We start from the raw sequence: 22,740 nt of genomic DNA, 5'->3' as shown, positions 1-22,740 counted from the left end.
AGTGTTCACATAACACAATACAACCTGACATAGTAATACCAACACTTTTCAAATAACAGTCTCATTCTCTGTACCTCTTTAGTAGCTGTGGCTAATCGCCAACAATCCAGAAAAAATAAATTTAAAAAAAAAACAAACAAACAAACAAAAAAAACCCTAAAAATAAGTCTCTCACAAGATGCAGCCACTAGTGAGCAGTGATAGTGATTAATTATCATTATTCAGCTTGGATCATTGCAGTTACTTCTCTTTCATGTTGCTGAGGTCCCTGAACTCTTTGACTTTTGGAGGACACTCACATCTTTGAACACGGGACTCTCTCTGCGGAATAGGGTCAGATTAAGGCTTATCATTGCATACTTAAAGAAATGTCTTTCTATGCTTTTTAGGGATACCTACAAGAACTGCTTTCATCTTCTCCTGGAATGCCTCTTCTTGGGCCTGTAATCTCTCATTTAGCTCCTGATCTTTGGTAGCCATTTCTTTTTTATGGCATTTTTCTAGTTCAGAAACACGTTCCTCTGAAGACTTCTGTGAATCAAAGTCAGAAAAAACTAATTTCAAAATATTAAATAACAAAACAGTTTGTATTATTTCTTAATAAGAAAAGCGGTGCAAAGAGAGGAAACCAGAACCATCTCCTTGCTTTCTTTATATAAGTCACAAATCACTTGCAGTGCTTAATATTAGGCCCTGACAGCTCTTATTTTCAAGCTTGAAGTTATCCGTCTTCCTTCTCAAGTCTTTCAGTTCTACTAGAAGAAACACCACATGCTCTAAAGATTCTTCCACCAAGGTGAACTTGGTGTTTTCAGTTTCAGTTCTAATGTGATAATAAACTAGAAAAGGAACTTCTGTCTGCAGCTTTCCCTGTGTTCTTGTTATTTCATAAGCTAGAAAGTCAAGTGGTGATACTCTATGTAGACAGTTATCTACAACTTATGTATGTGCTTTATTTAGGAACAGTCATCCCCCTAAAGCATTAATGTAACCACTTAGAAAAAATAATAACATAACAAATGTCAACACAAGAACTAAAATTTAAAGATGTTCAAATTTATAGCTTTTCAAGGTATGTGCAGTACTCCTGCAATTCCTACCTGAATATGCCAGATGAAGCAAATTCTAGCAATTCTCAACTAGCAAACAGATTGACAGCAAATTCTTAAACATTTAAGCTAATGTTTAAGATTAATGTTTAAGGTTTTAAGTAAAGTCTTAAATATTTTAGCCTAGCACATACTGGACTATTAGCATAATTAAGAGTGGTTAGCATTAAAACACAAAATCCTGGTGGAGATGTGAACTGACTGCCATAAATTTCTTCAAATTTAAATTTGAAAAAATAAATTTCAAAAAATACCTCCATACGGATTTTTCTATTTTGTCTTAAGTAAATCTTTAATCCCAGAAAATAATTTTTACTAAGTTTATTAAATGGCAAAAATTTTATAACACAGTTCTGATATACTAATGTACTTTACAACTATAGTTGAAGTGTAATTGAATGATTAGATTAAAAGCCAGTAATACAAGGTAAATTTCAGCTTTTACCTTCATAATCTCAACCACCTCTTGTTTCACTCTCGTTAACTCCCGTTGAAGATTTACCCTCTCTTCCTCACTTGCCTTTTCTACTGCTTTGATTTTTTCATCCATTTCTGCCTGCAATTTTTTCCGGGCTTCCTCTGTCTTTTGGGCAATGCTTAGTGCCCTCTCAAGCTCTTCAAAAGCTGTAAAGGAAAAAAAAAAGTATGTGATAGTCAAAAAATACCTATGTCCCTTGTTAGAAGTACAGACTTCTCAGTAGCTGTAAATTGCACAAATAACAGAAGAATGAGCTTAGAAATCCATCAAGAATCCACATGGGTTTATTATCTAGAAAGGAAAGAGAACTGATAAAATCTGTAGCTTCTATTTCTTCCCTTAAAATCACTATAAAATACATGACTCCTCTTCTGACTATATGTGCTGAATAACTGAAGAGGAGGAAGAAAGCTCCATGAATAAAAGGCAATTCACAAGTTGTTCTGCCACTAAAACAAGCAGACAGAAGCATAAACCAGGAATGACTGCTATGGGAGTCAGTTTTTACTGAATCATGAAAAAAAAATTCTTCCTGAATAGAACAATGAAGTATAATACTAGGCAATTTATTTACCTAGCAGTTGCTCATTTCAAACTGTACAACCTAAATAATTGCCTCTTTAAACTGTGGGTTTGGTGGAATCCACATAGATGTCTTTGCTAATTTCATCATTTCACTATTTACTTTTCATGTAAACTAATATCAATGCAATTCAGACACACTGGAAAAATACTTGTGTGTTACAAAATCTGCCCTACTTCTAAATTTAACAAATAAAATGTAAGAACAAAATAGTTTTCTCCTAGAAAACTTGAATATCTGTGAGATGTTTCAAAAGAACACTCAAGCTGCAGCAATGAATTTTATTTATATTTGCATAAGATGTACAAGCCTCCTGAAACACATTTTCATTTACAACTTGGAAGCAATAATTTCACAGCTTCTTCCGTGCTAAGAAGTATTCTAACATACTTCACTCACTTCAGAGATGATAATTTAGATACAGAAAGAAAGCAAATAAATTCCCATGTTGTGAGCTGTATTATTATTATTCAATAACAATATTCAAGTTCCTCACCAAAACTGATGGCAGAATCCATATAAAATTACACAAGACTAGAATTTATTACTATTAGGAAATCTCTTTTCCTCAGTAGGAAGTCTTGATGAGCACAAAAACATCTAAAAGTATATTATTCTACTATACCCTAGACTACTTGGATACTGGTCTGGGAGCAGAGAGAACAAAATAATTTTAGAAGTGTTATTTAGTATCCAAACTTACTTCTACTTAGTTCTGTCCCAAAAAGGAAATCATAATAGACATATACATCTCTAGTTTCCTTGATTCACCATTACTTAGTAGGCATTCGCAGCAATTTTCATAATCCCTGTTTTTTTGAAAATATCTTTAATAACATTGAGGCATGAGCTTGAGAAGTGAATAATAATTTCCATTCTTCATCTTCTGACAACGTTCTAAATGGAAGCTTTTAGCCATAATCTGTACTTTTGAAGCAATGCTGCAAATATGTTTTCGAGTAACTTAATGGCATAAAATTGCTTTCCCTCAAATTCTGACCTTTTCCAGAATCATCATCTTTTTTTTCTGAAGAAGCCTTTCTCTGACTACACACAGCAACATTTTAGGACAGAACAGGATTGTTATTGATCCTGGCAATACCAAAGCACGTCATTGTATCCACTTTTTCACTCCTAGTTCTACTTAAATAATAAATACTGAAACTCACCACAAAAAATTTAAGAGCACTAGAGATTATTTCAAACAGTAAAACAGCCTAAAACATAATGTAAGCATGCACAAGGCTTATAGCGCCTTACTTTCCAAGCACAGTTCTTCACAGTTCCAATCGAGGTATGTCATCTGGGACCTGCAGGACTCCCACCTCGCTACCCCAAACACAACTCAGTTACGAACACAGCCTGCACAAGGGCGTTTGGAGAATGTCACTGACCTCCCTGATGCTCCTCTCAGCCCTCACAAAAGCACTCACAGCCAGCAAAACTGGCCAAATCTTTCAGTATTACAGCATCATAAATAATTTTTTAAAAAAGAATCCAAAACAAACGTACAGACCTTTACAAAGTATAGCTTGAAAATAAAGCCTGCAAGTAAAAGATCAAATTATTTAATTTCTCCATGCACATTTTCTGATTCTTGGTCTGAACACTTTCTTTTCATTTGAGAAAACTGTTACTTCTGCAAAAAGAATGCATTTGCAATAGCCCACAGATCCACCAAACAGAAGATCCAGGTTCACACTAGGATGACTACAGATATTTAATAGCTGAGAACATGCAGTACAGCAGCTGCATCATGGTAATTGCAAGCACGATGCTAATACAAAAGCTAGAAAAAAGCTGATGGATAAAATGCCAGGGGGTATGAAAGCACAAAGAAGCAACACTTCACAGAAACACACTTAGCTCTCTAAAAGTTAAATTATATGCATCTCAGGCACTTTTAGCACTTCAGCAAAACAGATCATTTTTATAAAGAGTAGTTAATTCTAGTGCAGCATGACAAAGCTGAGTTTCAAACCAGCAGAGGGCTAAACTATCGGTGAGTACACAGAACATGGTCTAAATTACTATTATTATTTTTATTCTACGGGAAATCTTAATTCTACTGTGGATAAAAGCCTGGAATAAAAGTTTGTGTTTCTATCCAAATACATCTATTCCAAATGCGAAGAGAAAAGGCACTGCCTGTATTCCTCCCCAACCAGCAGAGCTGCTGTTGAGGGAAGATCTTTTAACCAAGTACTGGGTAAATGAAGTCTCAGACAGGCACAGTGACAAATCAGAAACAGTGACCAAAGTACCAACAGAGCCTCAGGTGAGTCCTGCAAAATCTCATTCCTGTGACCAGCCAGACAAACCAGAAACCTTCCTGTGCAGTATATAAATTACACAAAAAGAACCTGAGCAGAGTTTAAGGCTGCAAAACTGATTTCTCAAATGTGTGCTAGAGAGTTAACTGCTTTACATACGCTACTCCAAAGTACCAGTCTCAGTCCCCCTTTGCATTGCCTCTCTCCTACCCGGTGCAACACCAGTCCCTATTGCAAAGACTTCTTGCTCACACTCCCGGTGCTGCAGATGTGTTATCTTCAGCGACAGTGCCATCTACCGCGGAAAACTGGGAAGAAAGCACTAAACAGGATGGCAAAGGAGGGATCTACATCTTCTCTTACGGGAGGCTGAGAACAGGCATCTTGTCAGAAGTTTGAGAAACAAATGTTGACTTAATTTCCTACAATCGATTTGTGCATCTAAGCAGGATTTTAAATGCACAGTCCAAGCTTTTTGTTTCTCTGCAGAAGGGTGGAAAGCTTTAATTAAGCATGTAAAAGAAATGTTGCCTATTAAGAGTGGCAAAGTAAAGCAAAATGAATTTGCTTTGTGAAGACCGTGTTTTTGTTTACTGTACAGAATACAAGTCAGTCAATAATCTGCATCCTGAGAAGTCAAAAAGGACTAACGCCAAGTGGTCTTGTGAAAAACAAACTTCTGCTAACCAGTAAATTTACGAATGCTATAAGCAGCTTTGTTGAAGTAAAATGTAAATAATATATGTACATAGCAAGGCATTAAAAAAAATCAGTTGCAGTTAGCTCAAGTAAAAGTACCTGAGAAGCACAGAATTTACTTTTTAGAATCCAGTTCAAGCACTCAATGTGTGGATGTAAGAAAAAAGAGCCCTTACCCCAGTCCTGTTCATACAAGGCTTGGGAAAGGCACCATGATTCACTTATTGGCATGTGTGGATGCACAAAAACAAGATGCTTTGTGAGATTTCAACATAATGTACCTCTAACTACAAAAATAATGAACTTCAACTGGAGAGACCAAGATACAATTTACACAACGTGCACACAATACCTCTTCACTATTTCAGTACCCAAAAATGCATTAACATAAAATCAAACACTGTAGCATTTCACTAAAGTCACTGAATTACAAAGAAAAAAGCCAGACACGTAACTCTAAGCAAGTTAAAACACATGAAGTGGACAAATATGCCACTTCTTAGCCTACAATATAGCACTTTGAAAGTAAATTCCAGCTACGAGTATATTATGTCTATTCCTTATTTTGCCCTAATAGAAATGAAATTAATATTTCTACAATTATAGTACTACATAAAGTCAATTCTCGAATAAATCATGATACAGTGAAAGAGAAGTCTAGTATTTAAAGTTATCTCACATTAAATCCTCAAGAAGCAGAACTTTAAGCACACTGAACTCAAATACACAAAACTGACAAATTGTTAATACTGGTTCAATGTAAAGGTTGTGGCCTAGAAGTCATTTCAGTCTCCCCCAATATTGATGATGTTTTTCACAAATGTCTGAACAATTTAGTTCAACTGTATTGAATTACACTTGCATTGTAAGTCACAATGTTTTTGGAATGCATGAAGCCAAAGAAGTAACAGGAAAACCTAACAAAGGTCTCATTACAATTTTGCGTATCTTAGATGCAGTACTAATTTTCCAAGGGTTCCAACATGTATATATGCATGTTTGACAGAGTACAAAAATAAATGCACTCAAAGGTAAAGTGGCTGCTTACGCACCATGAAAGTTACCAAAAGTACTTAATCCAAAATTTTATTTAAAGAGAGCATGTTTAACACACAAATCTCACCTAGAAAAGTGCAGTGTACTCAACACGTTATTAATAACTGAAATGATTTATCGCTACAACAGTTAAGTCTTCCAGGTATTCAGAGCATCATCTCTAATCTATTTTCAGCTTCTGGCTATGCAAACCTGAGGGAAATTACTGTATTAACCAGAGCATGTAGAAATTAGGTCATAAACAAGAGATTTATACTGCTTCAAAAAATGCTGCGTTTCAAACAACTATGACAATAAGTTTGTATCTACAGAAATATTAAAATATTATTCAGATTATTATTATTTTTTTAATTATGACGAAAAACTTCCCAGTCTCCAAGCACTGAACAAAATCCAACTTTAGCAGGACTGATTTACTACTGAAATATGAATTTCCAGAGCTAAGAAGACATATAACCTGAAAGGGTAGGAGAGGAGGGCACCTTATCAAAATATTTGTTACTTTCACAAGATGGATGTTCAGGCTCCTTTTCTGTATTATGGCAGAATGCTCTATCCAAACTAACCTTTAAATTTGAAAGTTCTGATCTAAATCTATGCAGATTTAAAATAAACTCCTATGAACTGTACTGTTTGAACTTCTCATCACTTTTTAGACAAAGAAAATATGCATCATGTTTCATGCAAACTAACCACATCTGAGCTTTTGCCAAGAGTGGACTTCTTTAGATGCCTATGAGAGTAAACTAAATTCTTCTAAAAGAATTCTGATTGATACAGTGGAAAGCAAATTTACTGTTTAAAAAACAAAGGTGGGGCAGATTGACCTTTTAACTTAGTTTCAAGCAGAAGGAGAACCGCAACCACACAATGAATGTTACCCAGTTTCCATCAGAAGTAAACTAGAATAATAGAATCCCAGGTCAGAAGGGACCACAAGGATCATCTAGTCCAACCTCTCAAGGTAAAAGTAGAGTTTAAATGAGATGAGTCAGCACCTTGTCAAGCTGACTCTTAAAACAGACCAATATATGGGAATACACCACTTCCCCTGGGAGATTATTCCAATGTCTGATCTCTGTAGAGAGAGCAAAAGTTAGTCACAAAGTCCAAGTCATGTACACCATGTAGCTGCATGCCTGGAAGCATGAAACTCAGCACTGGGAGAGGTGGCAAGCACTGCAGGTGGCAAGCACTGGGTGAAGTGGCAACCATCACTAGATCTATATCTGGTGTTATCTGGATGCCTGGAGGAGTGTGAGAGGAGGCTGAGGCCTCATGGTCCCAGTCCTCCATTTCTTTCCGCCTCAAACAAAAGGAGCCATTACCTCTACCCATGCAGGTGTGAATTAACAGACTTTGTGACATTAACATAAGTGATAAGATTGTCTATAGTCATCCCCACCTGCATGTATGCCCTGGTGATGTAATGCAGAAATTTGAGTAATAACTAAAGATAAGGGGAAACACTGCTAAAGACAAACACCCCAGGTGGTCTAATCCACTCAGGCATCCTCTTACCTGCTGTCACATACATTCATGCTAGCAATGAGGAGTTACTCCTCCAGCTATGGAGTGATGAGAACCTTCCCCCTTGGTCGGAATGCTGGCCAAGGTAACTTACGTGGGAGCCCTTACCTGGAGGACAGGATGAGCTTGGAACTATACCGATGAACTGGACAGATTGACGAATTTGATCCCTCTCCATCCCCACTTCTTACCTGCTGTCACATACATTCATGCTAGCAATGAGGAGTTACTCCTCCAGCTATGGAGTGATGAGAACCTTCCCCCTTGGTCGGAATGCTGGCCAAGGTAACTTACGTGGGAGCCCTTACCTGGAGGACAGGATGAGCTTGGAACTATACCGATGAACTGGACAGATTGACGAATTTGATCCCTCTCCATCCCCACTGCTCAGGTCACCTTGTGGGTAAGATTATTTACCTCAGCTAATGCTGAGTGATGTATTTCCTCCTCAGGTTCATACTCCCTGAGTGTATTTTATATTTCTCCTCAGGTTCATTTCTAGGTTTCCCTGACTGTATTCTTGGTTTTGCTCCACTGTATTTCTGTTTGAACGGGCTTGTTTATTTGCCAGGCGGCCAGGCTTACTGTGAGCAAGTTGTTGTTAGTGTTTGTGTTTTATAGTGCATTGTTGTTGGTGTTATATTAGTTATACAACCATCAGTGTACCTGTAGCTTTTTAATTTATCACCGGCAATCCAAAAGAACCTGTAAATGTTGCTGTAAATAAACAATTATTATATTTTTCCCAACTTGCGTCTGTCCCATATTTGGTGCCGGCCTCACAAGATCAGATCTATTTCCCCGTTTTCACAACAATCTCATGGTAAAATATTTTTTTCTGGAGTTCAATCAGAATCTCTCCAGAAGCAACTTGTGTCCATTACCCCTGTTGTCCATGTGATTCCTTGTGAAAAGGGAGTTTCCTTCTTCTTGGTAGCCACCCTTTATGCACTGGTACATGGTAATAATGTCCCCCCTAAGCCTTCTCTTCCCAAGGCTGAACAGGCCCACTTTACTCAGCCTGTCTTCATATGGCAGGTCTTCCAGTCCCCTGATCATCCTCGTCACCCTTCTCTGGACCCCTTCCAACCTGTCCGCATCTTTTTTGTATGGCAGGGACCAAAACTGGACACAGTACTCAAGGTGTGGTCTGACCAGTGTCGAGTAGAGAGGGATAATGACTTCTTAATCTCTGCTGGTGATGCCCTTTTTAAGGCAACCCAGGATCCTGTTGGCTTTCCTTACAGCTGCAGCACACTGGTCACTCATGTTGAGCTTGTCATCCACCAAGACCCCCAGGACCCTTTCCACAGGGTTGCTTGTTACAGAACTGCGAGGTTCCAAGCCTAAAGCGAATCATCACTGCAGTTTCACTAAAAAGAAAATCAGGAACACTTCCACTACAATTACTGAAAGAAAATGCTTATTATGTTTGTAACACATCTTCTTGTTTCTACTTCTTCCCAAGCTCTTATATACTCACTGCTATGTTTTCTATGTAAAAGACTGGCAGCATTATAATAATAACTTATGGATAACTGCAAGTTTTATTCCTGAAGATATACCAGCAAAAAAAAATAAAAATCAATCTTTTCTCCTACAAACAGGAAAGTACAGCTGCTCTTCAGCAGTTTCCTTCCTAACTCCAACTGAAATGACAACAGAGACAAACTATTTAAAAACATTCGAAAACTCTGTTGATCAGAAGTATTAGTAAGTAGGAGAAGTGTTAGTAATGACGCCAGCAGGGATGATATGTAGAACATGAGGAAAAAGAGCATCTCTTAATATTCATTCCAAACAACAACTGATGAGAGAGTGCAAAAAGACCATGCTAAAGCTTTCTCATGTTTAAATATAAATGTAAAAATCTTCAGAATTTCTTACCAGCTCTTTCAGATTTTTCTTTCTGTTCTTTTAATTCCTCGCCTTTTGTAGTCATTTGTTTGATCCGTGCACGCAGTTGGGCTATTTCCTCCTCCTTCATTTCCAGTGTTTCATGCATTTGTCGCTTTGTCTCTGCAATTACCATACCCTATGGAAAAGGTCCTTGTGATAAAAAGCTAGCAAATAAATAAAACATATAGCTAAAACAATTTCAAGCCATGACACAATCACTGTCAGGAATAAACTTTAATCTATTACTACAGGGCCAGAAATCACAGAATTTTTCTCTGTCAGAAAATAGAAAATGATAGCAAAAAGAAGATAAGAACAAGGGATTATTCTGAAAAGCAGGCAAAATTTATCTAGTGGTGAAAAGAACTCCTCCAGCAACTAAGGATCATCAAGAAAACTTCCTCCCTCTGGTACAGATACTGTTCTTTGAAATACGCATTCTGTAAACAAACCAAAAGTAAATGCATTGTAGCATGTGTACTTGTCCTTAGAGAACATGCATATATAACGAGTGTTAGTCATGTTGCTTATTACACCACCAGAAGTTACTCCAAGTAAAAAGACTGATAAAAAAAAATTAAGGAATGAAAAACGGAGAAACTCTTCATATACCTACGAAACAATAGTTAATTTTCCTTCTTTGGTAATTTTAAAATTAATTTACATTGTATGTCATCATTTTTAGTGTTTGGGGGAGTTCTATTCGGTTGTTTTGGTTTTGTTTTGGGTTCTTGTTTCGTTGGTTTTGGTTTGGTCTTTTTTGTGGGGGTTTTTTTGTTGTCCTTTTTTTGGTTGGTTGGTTTGTAATTTTTAAAGCTGGCACTGAGGAGTGCATTCTGGATTGAGAGCAGCCCTGAGGAGAATAACTTGGAGATGCTGGTTGATGAGAAGCTTAACACAAGTTGGCAATGTGCATTTGCAGCCCAGAAAGCCAACTGTACCCTGGGCTGCACCAAAAGAAGCACAACCAGCAGGTCGAGGGAGGTGATTCTGCTCCTCTATACTCTGCTCTCCTGAGACCCCACCTGGAATATTGCCCTCAACATAAGAAGGCATGAACCTGTTGGAGTGAGTTGAGAGGGGGACCACAAACATGTTTTAAGTGGAGAGCGCTGGAGCACCTCTCCTATGAGAACAGGCTGGGAGAAATGGGGTTGTTCAGCCTGGAGAAGACAAAGCTCTGGGGAGACCTTACAGCAGCATTCCAGTCTCTGAAGAGGGACTTTTTACAAGGGCATACAGTAATAGGACAAGGGATAATGGCTTTACACTGAAAGAGGCTGGATTTATATTAGCTACAAGGAAGCAATTCTTTACTGTGAGGGTGGTGAGACACTGGCATAGGTTGCCCAGAGAAGCTGTGGATGTCCCCTCCCTGGAAGTGTTCAAGGTCAGGTTGAACAGGACTTTGGGCACCCTGGTCTAGTGGTAAGTCTCCCTGTCCATGGCAGGGGGTTTGGAAATGAGTGAACTTTAAGGTCCCTTCCAACCTAAACCATTCTATGATTCAGCATAATTGCTCCATCCTAAATAACATAATCTTGCAGCATTACACATAACCTAACAGACAAATACCCTAAGTATCTATATAATAAAATTCTTGGGTAGCTTCAATTATTTTCTCAATAAAATATAAACCAAAAATCACATCAGACAACTCAGAACAGTTCCTAATACCAAGCAGTCAGATATTCTGAATTTTGAACAACCTTCTTCAAAAACTATTAAGTTTAAAGCTTATGAAGTTTATTTTTTTTTGTTTACCTTGTCTTGTTCTAGCTGCTCAATCAAGTTCTTTGCATCACGCAGCTGTGTAATCAGTTTAGCCTTCTCAGCCATGTGAAGGTCCTAAAAAAAACCCAAATAAAACCAAACAACAACAAAAAAACAACCAACCACAAGTTTAAAGCACTGCCATCTGTAAGAAAATACCTTCTTCCAACAAACAGCTTAGGTTTGGCTCTTATCCTGCACTATGCCTTAGAGGAAGGGCACAGAACAGAATCCAGGGAAATTAAATAGGCAGATATAAATTACTTTTACGTCTCGTAGTGCTAGATTGCCTTATGGTTGCTATTATGATTCAGCTATCTGAAGGCTTAGTTATAGACTCCACATTTGGCTCACGGATCTCAGAGCTGCCACAGTAAAACGGGCAAGAAATATACCTAAGGCATGCAGGTAATACCTGCATCTCTGCTTACAAGAGGATCTCAGCAATGCAACATAATTGCTCATTATTGCCCTTGTTCTGGAAAAGATCCTTGAAAAACTCGAAGTCTTTCAGACCTCTTTCAAACTGGGCTAGTGCTCAGAGATCAAGACAGAGAAGAGATTCTGATCTCCAGAAATGAAGTTGAATACATATATACTTATCACGTTTTCATGTTTTCATTACTATCAGCCACCGTACTTTTACTCCACACCCAGCATTAATGGCCTTAAAAGAAAATTGTGCAAATACTAATTTAGCTTTGGGACTGCACTTACGTCACCTTCACTATACTGTGCTCTCCACTGTTCTGCCTTTTAGTGTTTTCTGTTTATTTATGTAACTGAACAGTGCCTCTTCCACTATGTCTCAGACGTTTAGCTCAGCTCCACTTTTCTCACTTTACCTCCTGTCTTCTGCACTAGGACAGTCTTTTTCTCACTCCAGCTTCCCACTGTTACTTTATTTCTGATACAATTTTTATGGTTATTCGCACAGGAAGGTTTTATATCCTTCTTTACAGCTTTCTGAGTAATTGCTCAATGTGTTCATTCCAGGTGGGTTTTGCCACTTTTACTCCACAAAAGTACAAGGACAGTCTGTTTACTAGTATGCTCAATTATTAAATTTTAGAAATACTGGGAGTTCTTACTGTGTTTTAGTAAATACTGGAAGTTAAGAGCATTTTCAATACCTTCATTTTCTCCAGTTCCTGAAGCCTCTCTTCTAACTGTTCTTGAAGTGCCTCTTTCTCATTGGTTAATTGGGCACAGCACTCCTTATGTGACCGAATCATCTCCTTGCAGCGTTGCAGCAAGTTCTCTTGGCGCTTCATCCTCTGATTAAGAGTTTCCAGTGTTTTAACAGAGTCTTCATTACTCTCTACAGGAAAACATACCAACATTATCATATATACACCATTTCCAAAACGCAGATCTGCATTCATCATTCATGTTACAGGTGACTCACAGCTACCATACAAGCTTCAAAAACAAACTATTACTCAATAAGGTTTCCTACACAGTTAAAAAGTCATGATTTATAAACGTGCCTGCTGCTACTAACAGAATATTCACAAGCAGGCAAAAAAAGCAAAGCAAAGCAAATCACATCTCTCAAGTGCCAAGCGCATAGATTCCTGCTTTCCCAGGGCTGGGTATGATGTTAATTCTAAAATACCCAGGTTGGCAATACTACATTTGGCAAGAAGGCCATGTTTAGTATCTTTCCGAGCTGTACACCTCTCTGTACAGCTAGCACACTGTGTAATATTTTAGTGTGTTCTGCTCTGATACGCTGGAGGCTGTAAGAGTATTTGGCATGAAAACAGAATCAGACAAATTCAGAGGTTCAGTTCATGACCGTAAGTCTTATAAAACTTTAGTCCAGAAGCAGACTCCAGCAAAGGAAACATCGCACTAAAAAAAGACATTATGCTAGCTAAGAAAATCTCTGATCTAACTCTTCATATCATCCTAACATATAAAAATCATGGCAGTTGCTGAACAATGATCATTTCAAGATGCATGCTCACCTCTCTCTGAGCCCTACATTCCCTACCCTATGAAGGATACCAATTAAAGACACTTTCATTATGTATCAGCATTAAATGTTCCTTGCTCAGTAATCAAATATACACAATACTTAAAGTCCATAACATTTGAGATATAACTCAAATAACCTCCTGTGAGGAAAAGTTAAAATTATTCCATAGCACAGATATAAAAATTGATCTTTGCTTTTAGTTTTTCTTGAGAAAACAAACAAAAAAGACTGGCCCTTGCTTATGGGGGACAGAATCTCTTAATCATGTTAAGTAGGAATAGTAACAACACCTGCCAACAAATGCACTGATTACAATACTATCATCACTAATGACAATGGCAAGACATCAGATTTGAATTCCTATTAAAATTTAGGATCTTAGATGGGTTATCCTGTTCTCTAGCTGCCCCACTGTTTTGAAAAGAATTGTCTCCTACAAAATATATCCCTATTATGACATGTTCAGCCCTAAGTATTGTTACTCCATCACTAGTAATAGCCGATTTATTCCCCAAAATTCAAGATCTCTTGAAAAAGCCACAATACCTACCATTGCTTCCTGGTTCCACATTATTTTCTGTACTGATTTCTTTCGTTGGACTTTGAACTTGTTGTTCAGATTGGATATTTTGATCAGGCAATTCTGTGCTTATCTGACCATTCTGTAACCTCTGTTTCAGCAACAATACCTAAAAAAAATGTTCCTTTTGTTAAATAAACCCAAGGATTTTAAGTAGATCATGTTTTCATCTTCAAAACTAGAGAGAGTTAAATAAAACTGATACCAGCAAGTAGAGAAAGGAAAAATCAGTCTGAATTTTTTTAGCATTTTTTGAAATCAGAATTATGTTTTCAACTAACAAAAAACAGTATAATTGAGAGGAGAAACAAAGACCAATTAAGCAAAACAGAAATTTTGCCAAAGCAATTTTAGCTCAAACATCTGCTAATATGTTCTTGATAACAAAGACTTACAAAGGTTTATAAGGTATAAGTGCAGATCAAATAAATATATTTAACATGAGTGAGATTTTACAAAGGTATCCTCTGCCACAAAGATGCACTTAATTTCTCGATAATCATAAATTCCCAAGAAGCCTAACAACTCAGCAGCAATTATAATAAAGCATAGATATGCATTATATACATAATGCAAAATAGGTGGAAAATATGTAGGAAATACATAATTTTAAAAACATCAGAAGGAAGAGCAGTTTTAAAGAACATCTGTTGGGTAAGGTATCTTACCTGAGTTTGCAGGACACTAATAAGTTGATCCTTTTCTTCTAAGGAAGCATCAAATTCCTCTTGGAGATGCTTCTTTGCTTGTTGATCCATCTGGAGCTCCTGAGAATCATAAACAAAGGCATCTCAGATGAAAACTGAAATGTGAATTTAAAAGGCTTATCAAAATATTATGAGGTAATACTAAAAATACCTCTTTGCACTTGTGACACCAGCATACAACCACAAAGTGGTTATTTCTTTTACTGTACAACATTCCACACAACATAGTAAGAATATATACTATGGTATATATAATATATACCATTATAACACCCAGCATTAAAACAGCAGGATTTGATGCAAAATTGTCAAGGATTCTTTCTTCCTAAAAATAAGTTTGTGTAGAGGTCACCTCAAGCCTGCTCCTGAAAACTGTTTTCCATGCACACACTTCTCCTGGAAGTTAAAGACCGCACTTCAGTAAACTGGATTTTTCATTTAGCTACCAGATTAAAGTCAACATAAACAGTAGAAATGTAAATTTCTCTAACATTTATTCAATATGCTAGCATTCTAGTATGACAAATGCCATTTGTAAGAGCTGTAAGTTGGCTTTTTTATTCCTCAACTGTGTCTCAAATGAGAAAGACAGAGAGTACCAAAGAACTTAACTGTGTAGCTTTACTTGCATCTATTTGGCTGATCACCTTTAGAAACTTGTACATGTTGCCTAAATACATTAGTAGGATCTACATAACCTTATAAAATACTGTCTTAGGGAGGTTTCTTTTACTTCCTATGCTTTTAAAGTTTAAATATTTATATTCTTTAACTAATTACTGTTGTAACAGAAAATAAATATATTTAAATTAATTCACATACAACTGTTTATTGAGAGAATCAGAACCATACAACACTTCATACATGCACTACAAATATTCCCAAACTGCTGTCTATCCCTTACCTCCAAAAGTGAATCTCTGCTGCCATGGCTGAGCCTGATACCGACTCTGAGAACCACAGCTGTGTGAGCTGAGCCTGCCCAGCCATGCACAGGCAGGACAGTGCCAGAAGGCACCATGGGAAAACCATTCTTCTCTCTTCCCAAGTACCTGTATCCACTCTTTAGTCCTGCATTGCCTCAGGTTCTCAACACTTCCGCCTCATGCTTCTGAGCTTTGGAAGCAATTCCTTCCAAGCACAGCAAAGCAGCTCAGTGGAAGAACAAGTGCCAAAGAGATTTACTGAAACCAACACAGAAATAGTCCTCTTCAGATCCCAAAGTCCCTTCTGACACTTGTCTGAGAAGGGGAACACTGAAGCCTACTTGAAGACAGCTGCTGAAGAATTAATCTTAAGAGTAAAAAACTAAAGTGAAAGACACATTGATTTCCAGAGACTATTTCACACTGTCAACTTGGCCTCAAAGGAGACTTAGTTTATTCTTATATGGTCCTCTTTTAGAAGAAACTTGTCTGAATCAACACATTTATGGGGAGAATGGACTGTATGATGAAGAAAAAGATTTTTAAAATTAACTTCTGGTAACAAATTGACCTATTTTGTACTGTTTTAGCTTCTACAATGGAAATGCGTAATTTTTCTTTTAAGTCTGTTTTACCTAATGCTACGACACCTGAGCTTCCAAATGACCAAGCCACTACTTTTTGAAGTTTTTAAAATAATAAAAAACGAATTTCAGTGTTAAATTTGAAGGAGTCTTTATAAGAACAACATTAAATTTTATGCCAAATATGTATATAAATATATATATATAAACCACAAATATATATCTATAACTTTTATGAATATATATATATCTTCTCAAAGAATATGACAGAAGAAGTGAAAAATAAGTATGCACACATCCAACCCTTTTTGACAATCAAAAGCTTTAACTCTGGTGTATATATAAGACTTCCAAACTTTACCAAGTACCAATATGCTGGAAAACTAAACCTACTGGAGCATCCAGATGTAGACTTAACACAGAATGAGCTTCTTTCATCTGACCTTGTAATGAACAGAAAAAAATAAATTGGAAATCCACTTCTGTCAGTAATGCTGTGGGTTTTCCCCTCCTATGGGCTGACAGTTCAGCTTAGGACAGGGCAACAGAGCAGGCACGGGTTCTGGCTCAGACAAGCACAGTGCACTCAGCATTCCAGCTCACTGTTCTCAGCTGTTGGGGCAGAAGCAAAGTGAATCCGAATCAAAACGTCCCTCCTGTCGCACACACCATTTCTCAGCAGGCTTACCTGGATTACACCCCACAGCACTGAAGAAGCGAGCTCTGCAATTTGCCAGTGACCTTCTTTGAAATGACTGGCTGCCTGACTGGTCACACAAGGGCAGCCCCTTATGGGTGAGCATGAGCCTTGGGTACATGCACATGTGGATGGCTCAGTCACTGCCCCTCGTCCTCAAGGGACCAACACTGTCTGCAGGCAAGACACCCGACTGGCTGGACCTCATCTGCCTTCAGGCAAAGGTGGGATCTCACCTTAGTCTGATGGCTCTTGCAACCTCCACACCAGTGGTGCTGCTCAGCACAACACACACCAAAAGCAGGAGTGCAGCCACAGGGGAAGACTATGGCTTTGAGCAAGCTGGTACTCAGCTTCCGAGCAAGGTAAGAGAGAGGCCCTCACACACCCATCTCTGAACCTGATGCTGCACTGCCTCTTGGGGCAGTAAAAAAGCTTCTGCTTCACCAGAGTTTGACAGTATGTCTTTTGTGAACTAGCCCTTTTAATTTACTCTGCCCAATAATTCGAACATGTCTTTTAATTAAGCCCAATGTGGTCATTATCAATACCAAATACATTAGAGCCTCTCCTCTTCATTTCACTATAACCTAAGGACACAATCATAACACAACCTAATTTTGTGAATGAAATCAAACTATACTGTAAATCCATAAAAACAATGTAAGTATTATAACTGAGATCACGATGAATATTTTTTAAAAAATTGATCCAAAGTTTTTTTGATAGTCATTAAAATTTTTATTAAAAAGTGCCTAACATTTGTATTTCTCAATACTAGAAGAGCAACAAATTGCACAGGGACATCTATTGCTGGGCCCAACAATACTGCAAGAACCACACACGTTTTTACCTCTTTCACAATTAACAGAAAAGCAGCACAGTCAGTGAACTGCTCTTAGATTATGACAGTAAGCTGCCGAAAGGGAAACAAGACAGAGAAATAACACCATATAAACAAATGAAAACAAGAGGTAAAAAACCCTGCTATGCAATAGGAAATATTTTATAAAGTGAACAAAAAGAAAAATATCAAAAGCTAGGCAGAGAAAGATTCTATGTACGTGTGGTATAAAGTAACTATTCAATCAATAAAGGAAATTACCTCTCTCAGTTCTCCAATTCTGCGAAGTGCTTTATCCTGACTTTGACTCAGAATGCCCTTAAAAAAGGAAGAATAAACATCAGGTATATTAAATGTAACTTTATATATAAAAGTATAGACACATTCATAGAACTGTGTTTCAGCAGAAGAATTAATAACTTGTATTTCTCTTTCAAGTCAAACTTGATGTGTATTATCATACACTGCCAACTGTGGGTTGGCAATCACCTCAATTCAGCTGACGTAGTCCAACTTTTTTTTATTGCAATAACTTCACAGTTAATTTGACAAACCAGTATTAGCTCAGCTTCCTTAGAAATCTCAGGTAAGAGTCTTTCATTATGCACACACACATAAATATATGCACAAAACAGATTGAGTAAACATACAACACACTGAAAATGAAATCTGTAGTTGCACTACACATTTTAAAATTTGGAAAAGCATTCAGGTAGGAGAGGATGAAAGGCAATGCTTACCTGTAGCTTCTTCTTCTCCCGCTGGATGATTTGATAAGCAGACACTAGCTAAAATACAGAAAACAGGTACAATGATGACAATGCATCCACTTATAGCTATCAAAATTATTTGCTTAGTTGTATCACTATCTGCATTTTTAAACTCTTCACTTGAGAAAGCTCTTCTGACACAAATATACTTACCTTTTCTCAATGTTTCCTTTTTCCATTTACAAAATATTTCCAATGTGTTAAAAAAATAAAGCAAACATGACAAAACAATGAGGTTACTCAGCACTCATGCACAATTTTCCCTTCACTAAAAAGACCTCTAAGAATAGCAGGCAGTCAAAAAAAAACTGTATCAGAAAGTTACACCCCAGACAGCCTCTCTACAGGGATATACATTTGTAATGTAATGTGTCCCAGAGAGCTTAACTAAAATCTAATTTACAAGGAGTATGCATCTAAAAATACACTTAAAAGTCCAGGAAAAAATGGTCTATGAAATAATGTTCTCCTTCCACGTGCTTTGCATATACCCAGCAGACAAAGACAGGCTGGAAGTGAACAATATTTCATTGTAAACTGACAAAAGGACTTCATGAGTAACTGCACAATTTAGTTTAATTAAAAATTTTATTACAGTTGCCTAAGCTATCAAATGCTGAAGTAGCATAATGCCACTTGGAAATAGAATATTCCATTCTCAAACTCCTGGAAAACTAAAGAAAAATTAATCCAAAACACCAAAACCAGAAAACAATAAAACAGAAGATAGCTTCAAATTCTTATTTAAGATCAATCAGGATTTTTCAGAATTCAAAATTACTTTTCCTTTCAGAGTTATAATTATTTTGCACTTAAAAAATACGGTAAGGGAAACGATCCATAGTAGTTTGAGTTTTCTTCTGAGACACTAACTTTGTATCCTACTTTAAACAACAGAAAAAATTTACATCTTAAATTCTCATTATGTATTGAAACTACTTTCTTCCAAGCTCCAGCAAAACAGCTTTTCCCTCCAACTGAACTAAAGAAACTCACAAAACCAGAAAAAAAACCCCAGACTTTATTGATAAAGAAGATTACACTAAAAAAACCCAACCAAACACTACAAAAAAAAAAAAACAAAGCAAAAAACACAAACAAAAAAACCCACACCAACCTACAAACTGAAGAATTTTCATTTTGGCAACACTGTTTTCATAAACTTTTAACAAATGTATCTTAGTATACCAGCCAGAAGAGAATGAAAAATTAGTAGCAGACAACTATTTCTGAATTAATGGAAGACAACTCTTTTTTTCAGGCATATGCTGAATATTCTAATTGGCGTATACACATTTTAAATTCCAGGGATTTTGACAGCAATAGCCAGAAGTCTGCATAGGAATTTCTGTATTTGAGGGAAGCAAACATTCAATGAACTATAAAAACTAATGCAAATAGCCAGTTTTAAATACAAAACACACACACACACACCTAAAAAAACCCACCAACGACAAAAAAAACCAACAACAAATCACCACCATCACCAAAAAGCTTTACTTTTCCCAATAACTTGGGAAATCAGTAGCAAAACTACTTATATCATTGGTTTTCATGAAAAACAGTGAAAGAAATAGTCCTTGAATTAATTCCTTCTAGGGAATACCTGGAAATTATGGGCAGCAGAACTTAGTTATTGAAAACAAAATGCTTGCCCCTCACATGTACAGGAAATGTACCTTGTGTGCTTCAAGAGTAAGTTTCAGAAGAAAGGTAAACTTGCTGTCTTGTGACTACAAGCCATGCTCACCTCTGTACTGAACTCCACCCCTTGCTATGTGCTTACAGCGGAAACCATCATAGACCCACTGTGTGTGAGTAACTAATTAATCTCTATTGCTGACAACATGAAGTTATTTACAAACATGAGAAGAAAAGGATTTCCACATTTTATTACCAGAAAAACATTCAGCCTATTTAGGCCAAAACCAACTAGACTTACTACAATAACTTAACTTCCATGCTAGCCTTAAGTTGATTCATTTGCTCCTAACAGAAAAAGATTATTCACTACTGCAGTACCTTTTAGCCTCATTTTTCCCTGCTTTCCACCCAGATGAGTCATTAACAACCTCGCCTACCTCAGAGTATTTTCCCCTGTAGTTGCCCAGACTGCGCTCCATTCTGCGCAGTCGCTGCAGCAGCTGCTCTTTGCTGAGACTGTCCATATTTCCCACAGGCTCTTCTGTTTCACTTTCAGTGTCGGAAGGTGGATCAAAGGTGGGATTGGCTGCATCCAAGTCCAGTCGATTCAAGGAGTCTCTTGAAAAAGTTCGTACCAAGGACTCCTTAGAAGAAGAGCGGAACAGGGACTCTTTTACTGGGCTTTGGAACAAAGACTCCATGGAGGGAACTCGGAGCTGAAGCCTCTGGGCAAAAGACTGAGGGTCATTCTGCTGCAAAAAAATCAAAACAAGTAATTACTGCTCTGCTTTTAGGCAGATAGATGCACTAAAAGCCCAGGAAACAGAGACCTGACCTGGGAAAATAAACAACTGTTGCCTAACGCATGCATTACACCAAATAGCTATCACTCCCTCAGAAGAACCATCTCCTTGTGCAGAAAAATCAAGCATGCAACTACGAGATGTGGGCAATTTCAGACAGCAATTAAATCCAATAAACTACAGCTCTGATTTAAACTTCTAAAAGAATGTATTTCTGCATAATCCCTTTAAAAAGTGAAGGATATGTAACTAAAATAATTAGTTGCATTTACTGTTGTCTCAAACATAAAAAAGGGCGACTCACTTCTAGATGTATTAAACAGAAAACTGTATTTATCTCAAAGACACAAAGATATTTTCCTATGATTAAGAGAACAAATTTATTGTAAAAGTCCTTGTACAATAGTTCTAGTACACTGTCTTAAACAGCTCTTTTTAAAAAAGTTTTATTTTAAATAGCTTTATTATTTTTACATAAAACACAATTATTGATTTATGCAGCTTAAGTACTTATGCTGTTCTAAACCAAGACGTTCCATGCTGTGGTACCATATACCACTGGTGCTACAGAAGTGATTTTAAAGCATTGCTGCACGATGCTGCCTCCCATAATCAAATGTTGGGGGACACATTCTAGGAGCCACTGCTAATCCCACTCCAGCAAGCTAAACTTTTTCTGAGACATATTAAAGAATGACCTCCACCTTTATCACCAGTGACAATTTTTTTTAAGCCTATCAGCTCTTTTCCTTCAGCTAGGAATCAGCCACACAATATGCCCTCTGCTTTTGAAAGCGAGGTTAACAATCCATATTCCATGCTGGCTGTGTCCCTGAGCAATGAGAAGCACCTCAACACAGGCAGCCTGCAGCATCTTGTCAGATACTGCTAACCCGTCCCTACAAAAAAAGGCTCCACACATCACTGACAACACTTAGTACCAGCTAATGGGATTATACACAAGCAAAACACCCTAGTATCCTTGCAGGCAACTACTTGTCATCCCTACTTCAGCATAAAGATACGGACTGGGCACTTAAGCCACCATAGCACAAAGAGACACGGCAGTGAAGGAGGGAATGAATCCCCCCATACACGACCCATACCTGCGGGGAGGCTGGTCCACTGCCGTGGTTTTCTGCGGATCTGGGATGTGGTTGCTTCACTGAGTTCTACAGGAGGAAAACCAACTGTTAACAGGAATAGATTACAAGCACAGTAACTCACCAATTCCTATGCATTGCATCTGTGGTTTATCCTTGTCTGTGTTTTTAGTATTTTTTTAATGTTTTGCTAAAATGCCCTCATGCAAACAAGCTAGTGTGTTAAATTCAAAAGAGATTGCTGCAATATACAGAACTACAAAGCAACTATGTGCGCATGGATTAGTATGAGACATCTGCAAACGCTGACATCCCCAATTAAATTATTCATGATTACTTATGCACAAATCAAAGAAACACCAAACAGACAAAATGATAGCAGGAAAAATCTAATTGATGACCAGTGTTGTTTACAGCCAACATGAGTAACAGTGAAATCTCCACCCTCTTTTCTGTTTAAGTACATTTGGGGGTAGGGTGGAAACTGCCTTGAAAAACAGTACTGGTAACAGGCTTAAGAGTCCAAACAAGCACAGGACAAAAATTAGACGTGCAGAAAAAATATCCTCTGGAAAACTTCACACATACATTCCTCTGCACTCTCAAAGAAAAGCAAACAAACCTCAAAACCAACACAACAGGAAACAATAGTTTTGTGTTTTTCTTCTTTTAACAGAGTTCAGACATTTCTGTCCCTA

At 37.4% G+C, this 22,740-nt stretch overlaps 1 protein-coding gene across 1 annotated transcript in view; it reads right to left on the bottom strand.

Annotated features, from left to right (window-relative positions):
• The window catches only part of GOLGA4 (golgin A4), a 49,898-nt gene extending 29,021 nt beyond the window's left edge, over positions 1–20,877 (bottom strand). Inside the window, exons 1-10 of the mRNA XM_010194850.1 lie at positions 20,574–20,877; positions 18,463–18,510; positions 17,984–18,040; positions 14,633–14,731; positions 13,935–14,073; positions 12,534–12,721; positions 11,392–11,475; positions 9,616–9,763; positions 1,555–1,733; positions 400–531 (exon numbers count right to left, since the gene is read on the bottom strand). Coding sequence (XP_010193152.1) covers positions 400–531; positions 1,555–1,733; positions 9,616–9,763; positions 11,392–11,475; positions 12,534–12,721; positions 13,935–14,073; positions 14,633–14,731; positions 17,984–18,040; positions 18,463–18,510; positions 20,574–20,837 — 1,338 coding nt within the window. The 5' untranslated portion in view covers positions 20,838–20,877. The remainder of the gene's footprint in view (positions 1–399; positions 532–1,554; positions 1,734–9,615; positions 9,764–11,391; positions 11,476–12,533; positions 12,722–13,934; positions 14,074–14,632; positions 14,732–17,983; positions 18,041–18,462; positions 18,511–20,573) is intronic.
• Positions 20,878–22,740: the final 1,863 nt, after the last annotated feature.

This window comes from Mesitornis unicolor, unplaced genomic scaffold (genome assembly GCF_000695765.1).
Source record: "Mesitornis unicolor isolate BGI_N332 unplaced genomic scaffold, ASM69576v1 scaffold15721, whole genome shotgun sequence".
In the NCBI taxonomy this organism is placed as follows: domain Eukaryota; kingdom Metazoa; phylum Chordata; class Aves; order Mesitornithiformes; family Mesitornithidae; genus Mesitornis; species Mesitornis unicolor.
Note: the sequence above shows the minus strand (reverse complement) of the source record. Positions and strands in the feature narration are given on the sequence as shown.